The 6,000-nt window shown below is 48.8% G+C and overlaps 1 protein-coding gene across 2 annotated transcripts; it reads right to left on the bottom strand.

The window, feature by feature from the left end:
* Positions 1-1,274: 1,274 nt before the first annotated feature.
* LOC309664264 (selenide, water dikinase 1-like) lies at positions 1,275-3,572 on the bottom strand. Of its 2 annotated transcripts, XM_082469428.1 has the most exons (2): positions 3,081-3,572; positions 1,275-2,991 (listed from the first exon to the last, which is right to left on the bottom strand). In XM_082469428.1, the coding sequence occupies exons 1-2, from the start codon at positions 3,185-3,187 to the stop codon at positions 2,115-2,117; spliced, it is 984 nt and encodes a 327-aa protein (XP_082325554.1). In that variant the 5' UTR covers positions 3,188-3,572; the 3' UTR covers positions 1,275-2,114. The 2 variants fall into 2 exon arrangements, with proteins under 2 accessions (XP_082325554.1, XP_082325553.1); XM_082469427.1 differs by having other exon boundaries at positions 1,275-3,570.
* Between the last annotated feature and the right edge of the window lie 2,428 nt (positions 3,573-6,000).

Genomic DNA, 6,000 nt, shown 5'->3' with positions numbered 1-6,000 from the left:
ACCCAACAGGTGGCCCTGTCCACATGCGACACGAGGGCCCCCAGGCCTGAGGTCAGAAACCTCATTGCAGAGTCACATGAGCCCATCTAGGGTGGTTCCAGGTGCACCTCCCGGGGCCAGCGCTGAGAATGCTGGGGGGCAGGCAGAGCTCCGCACCCACAGTCTTCTCCTGACCGTGGCAGCAACCCCACTCAGCCCAGGTGGCTCCCATTTCCAGTAAAAACAAAACACAAAAGAACCTCTCCAAAGCTGTGTTTTATAGCACATGACACAACAGAACAGGGGCATGGGACGGAGGGTGCGCCTGACTCAAGTTTCCCATCCTATGAAACAAGCAGGTTGGCCAAGAATCCAACCCTTACAAGGTTGGCGGTGCCTTCAGCGTTTACATTCTGGGTGTTTTTTGTTTTCTTTTCTTTTTTTTCTTTTTTTTTTTCTTTCTTACTCAGGTTTCCAACACATTTTATTTTGCAGACCACCTGCTTGTAGCTTTTGAGGACCAACATGGGTTTCAATTCCTATAAAACGTCCAATTAATTTCAGTTCTGCGGCAGCCCCTCGGTCCCGCGCACCGAACTTATGGCTTGAGTTCCAGTAACACGTGCGAAGAGGCTGCGCTTTGGCCCCTGAAGAAGGACGCGTCCAGGGTGGAGCCTCTTCCAGGGCTTCGTCTCCCAGGTGGTGGTTTCCTTTGGCAAGAAGTCTGGCTGTTCTCTTGGCTTCGGCGCCTGCAGGCAGGAAGCGCTCAGAAGCTTCCAGCGCAGACACGTGAGGAATCAGTGCACTTGTGCTTGAGGACAGGAGCCCCCTCCTACTCATTCCATAGGTGAAAGTATAAGGAAGCCTCTGTTTTTAAGTTAACACCGATAAACACCTTTTTAGATTGCCTATTTGTTCTAGAACTACAAAATTTACCTCAAGAAAATATAGGTCCCGTGAAAGACTTAAAAGTTTTATAAAACTAAAATCTAGTTTTCCCCCAATAAACTGTATTTTAGCCAAAACCCTCCCGATGCTTCTAAAATAATACTAAAAGGGGCATCTGATTATACAAGAGCAATAAAAAAAATTAAATATTTATTTGAATAACAAGTCGAAGTCCGAGCTGCACAGCTGGCGATACGCATTTCCACACAGGTCACAGGAAGCGTGCACGGAAAAGTACTGGTGCAAAGGACAAAGTAATGCTAAGGATCAGGCTAAATAGCCGCTGATTTTAAGAAATCAAAAGGCCTGAAATCACCATACAAAATATAAAATGTATTAAACACTACTATCCACAGAACAGTCTTTATTTTTGATTATATTTAAAAATTATTTGTGTAGCTAATTATATGTTGACTTGTAAATGAGTATTATACACGAACCCCCTTTCGGAGGGCAATTCCTTGCTGCGCTATCGAACATCTAATTACATTGCAGAAAGTGTCCTTTTTTGCTATTGATAAAGAAAACAGTTAATGATATTACTGTAAGTATTAGGAAGGCTACAAAACAAAGAAGTAACATTTCTTTTTTGTCTTCAAAGTGCTTCCCATGCAGAGTTAAGCACTCGCCTGGTTTAACTGAATGCACTCTTGGGTCAAAGAGATGCTCTGGAATTAGAAGACTCAAAGGACTCACGCAACTCTCTCGCTACTGGGGTACCATTTTGTCACTCACTCACCAATTCTGTCTTTCCAGAATACCATTCCAGACACTTCAAAAAGGATCAGACTTATACTGATAAATATACACAAAATGAAAAGACACAAACTGCTATTTGACACTACGATGGGTAATGTCCGTGCTACGTGAAAGCACCTTTAAAAAGAGCCTGCTCGGCAAGAGATAAGTGTCTAAAGATTCAAAATGAATCAACAGTATTGGATAACAATATAATTCTCAACTCAGAAGCTGCCTCAAGATCAGGTGCATCTTCAGTTAATGTAACGGGAAAAAAAAGGCAATGGATTTTATTTGATTAATTGCATCCACTCACAAATCGACCTAAGGTCACCAGATGTGTAGACACAATGAGATTTTTTCATTGTTGTTTATAGTCTTTAATTGAAATGATGATAAAGGAAATAGAGCTATTTAAAAACAAAACCACACAGCTGCCTCGGCCTAGATTAAGAGGTGGCACCAGGTGTGGGGTTCACATTCTGGGTGGCCACCTGTGGCGCGACCTCGATGATCCGGGGTTTGTCTATGATCCTGGCCGTGCGGTTACCCTTCTCCACGATCCCAATAATCCATGCTTGGTGGCCTTCACCGTATTTGGGGGACTTTATCTCTGCACAGAACCGAGCTGCTTGCTCACGCGGTAAACAGATTAGAAGGCCTCCTGATGTCTCTGGGCAGGTCCCGTGCATGAGGCCAAACATGTTCCCGCAGGCCTTGCTCACGGCTGCCATCTTGGCCAGGACTGAGAGGTTGTGAATCACAAAGGACACCTCATTCCTCTGCTGCTTGGCCAGGTTCTGCGCGTGGCCCAGGATCCCGAAGCCCGTGATGTCAGTGGCCGCGTGGGCGTTGAACGTGTGCATGAGTCCCGCCGCTGTCCTGTTAAGTCTGGCCATGTTCATCATCGCCTCCTGGTACGCCAGCTCCACGTCCTCCTGGGTGACCACCAGCTTGATTTTATTCCACTTCTCAGGAATGTCCAGCCACTGGTGCACGGCCACAGCCACCTGCGTCCCCAAGGGCTTGGTCAGCACGAGCACGTCGCCTGGCACTGCGTTATCCGGCATGATAAATTCGTTGGGCTGGCAGACAGTTGTAGCCACACCTCCTAAAACAATCCAGGGATTTAGCGCTGTTTGGCCGCCGGTCACAGACGTCCCGGCCTCCTCTGCTGCATCTTTAAAACCCTGTATAATTAGGGGCATCACTTTATCCCTTTCCCTGTCGGTCATCTTATTGCTGATTCCCAGGACCATCAGCATGTTGTCGCACTCTGTGACCCCCATGGCGTAGAGGTCGCTGAGGACGTTGGCACAGGCTATCCTGCCCATCATGTAAGGGTCATCGACGATGGGATAAATGTAATCTGTGGTTTGAACCAAGGAAAGACCGCCGTGCCTCAGAGGAATGACACAGGTATCCATCCCGATGCCAAGCCTTGGCATAACTGCTCCAAGAAACTTCTCATCTTCTTGGAAGTGGTTCTCCTGTAAGGATTCCAGCAATTTCTGCAGGACATCTTGGGGCACTTTGCAGCCGGTGCCCTTCAGTTCGGTGAATCTGGTTAACCGGAAGCTCTTGTCCAATTCATAACTTTCCGGGTTAAAGGACTCCCGCGCAGACATGGTTCTTGGGCGCACACACCTCACCGCTGGGCTCCTCCCCTCCTTCTCCTACGCGGCTGGTTTCTTTACAGATCCACCGGTTCGCTTTGCGCCCTCCGCCTCCTCCCGCGAACGGGACTCCGCCGCTCCCACAATGCACCGGGCGCCGCCGGGCTCCCTTAAGCGTCGCCTGAATAAAAAGGCCGCTCCCGGCGGCGGCGCGGAGGGCGGGAGGGCCCCGGGCCGCGCCTGGGCGCCGCGGGGGCTCGGCTTGGCTCGGCGGGCCCCTGCCGGGAACGGGGCCGCCGTGCGCCGCGCGCGAGGGGCCTTCTGGGTGTTTAAAAGCCAGTCCCAACTCAGGTTTTACTAAGACTTCACATTGAGGGTCAGGGCCTGCTTTGAATAAGAGCTCTGTTGCACTGAGCACAAACACATAATTTTCTTCTGATGTCTACTGACCACATAACTGCACAGGAAAAGCAAGGGCCTGTGAGAACAAGACAATTACAGGCCCATTCCTCTCTCTTTTTTTTTTTTTTTTTTTTGAGCTCAGCCACTGAGAAGTTTTAAAATACACTCTGCAGTTATTTTCAGAGTCCTCCAAACACCTCTGGAAATAAATAATGTCAGAACCAGAGAGTATTTTATTTACAGCTCTAGTGAGACCCTAAAAACAGACCCCACTCTCCCTGCACAGGCTCCCCACCCCTCAGGAGAGCTGGGAGCACGGCCTTCCATCTGCCCTCACTCCTAGTCCCACCAAGCTGGGGGACAGGAGAAGTGTGCACACCAGTTATGATATGATAGGTTACGCATCACATAAAGGGAGCAAAGACTTCTTGATTTTCCCATGTGGGGTGAGAGCTGTTTCTCTCAAAGGCCAAGGAAGGCAAGCAAGAGGACTCCATGAATTTCTCTTCTGAAGGTTCATTAGGGGGCAGGCCAGGCTGGCTTCTGCGGTGAGCACAGCACCTTCTCTGTTGAGGCCATACAGCCGGGCCTGTGGCCCAAGGCAGCCTGCAAACAGGTGTGGTGTGGCTTGAACAAAGTCTTGTATTGTGTGGGGGGAAACGTTCAAATATCTGCTAACTGGAGAGTGTAATATAATGATGAGCCCCTTGGACCCATGGCCAACTCTACAATGACCAGTTAATGTCTCATTTTACCATGTGTTATAGGCTGAACTGTGTCCCCCACAAAATTCATATGCTGACATTTTGACCCCCAGGACCTCAGAATGTGACCATCTTTAGAGGTGGGGTGTTTAATGAGGTGATTAAGGTAAAATGGTGTCTTTTTATGGGTGGGCCTTAATCCAATATGACTGACATCATTATAAGAAGAGATTAGGACACAACACACACAGACAGATGACCATGTGAGGACACAGGGAGAAGATGGCCATCTACAAGCCAAGGAGAGAGGCCTCAGGAGAAACCAGCCTTGCCTACACCTTGATCTCAGACTTCCAGACTCCAGAACTCTGAGGAAATAAGTTTTTGTTCTTTGAACTGCATCATCTGCAGTATTTGTAAGGGCAGCCCAAGCTGACTAGTACACTATCTCTACACTCACCCACTGCCTTTGCCCTGGGTGATTTTGAAGCAAATCTCACATATGGTGATTTGTTCTGGCATACAGTTGTTTTTTTTTTTTTTTTAAGGAATACAATTTACTTCCAATTATATCAATATAAAAACTGAGGTTTTGGGCTTCCCTGGTGGCGCAGTGGTTGAGAATCTGCCTGCCAATGCAGGGGACACGGGTTCGAGCCCTGGTCTGGGAAGATCCCACATGCCGCGGAGCAACTAGGCCCGTGAGCCACAATTACTGAGCCTGCGCGCCTGGAGCCTGTGCTCCGCAACAAGAGAGGCCGCGATAGTGAGAGGCCCGCGCACCGCGATGAAGAGTGGCCCCTACTTGCCGCAACTAGAGAAAGCCCTCGCACAGAAACGAAGACCTAACACAGCCATAAATAAATAAATAAATAAACCCAAAGTTTAAAAAAAAAAAAAAAGCAGAAAACATAGGGAACACTGATGCTGATATATAGCATGTGACTGAGGGGTCTAGAAATTAAAAAAAAAAAAACAAAAAAAAAACTGAGGTTTTTGGCTCCACTTAGAAAAGCAGTCCTGGCCACACAAAGCATTCCGGTGGAGTGCTGGCTGGAGCTGGAGCCCTGCATGCTCATGGACTCAAGAGGAGGTGCCTGCGGAGGACAGGATGGCTGCCTCCCTTCTCCTCTCTGGGTGACTGTGGCATCCCAGGATTTGTCACTGCCCTTCGCCAAGCTGACCAGATGAGTAGGAAAAGAACGCTGGATACAGAGGCTCCAGGCCAGCCCTTACTTCACATTTGCCCCATTCAAACCATGTGCCCTGCATGGCCAGCAGTTTCTCTTGCCAATAGCACTGACCTGCTGGGGAGTGGTGTGCCCCTACTAGAGCTTGGGGAGATACCAGAGTACTGAAACCAGAGGCAATGCAGTCTTACTCTGACCTGCTATGACCCAGGCCAGTGGTCCAGATGGTGGGCAAAATGCTGCAATTTGCTGGAAGATGTATGTGAGATAGAAGCTTCAAAAACTTGACTCTTAGACCAAGAAATGGGGAAGGCCATGCAGCAGGGTGTCAGTGTTCAAATCTCTATCCCATCACTTACCAGTCGGGTGTTGAGGCGTCTGAGGTGCCATGCCTGAGTCTGCCCCGTATAATGGAGACTGAGA

The sequence above is a fragment of the Balaenoptera physalus genome (genome assembly GCF_965194825.1).
Source record: "Balaenoptera physalus genome assembly, chromosome: 7".
Classification (NCBI taxonomy): Eukaryota; Metazoa; Chordata; class Mammalia; order Artiodactyla; family Balaenopteridae; genus Balaenoptera; species Balaenoptera physalus.
The sequence above is the reverse complement of the archived record's forward strand: the minus strand, read 5'-3'. Positions and strand labels throughout refer to the sequence as shown.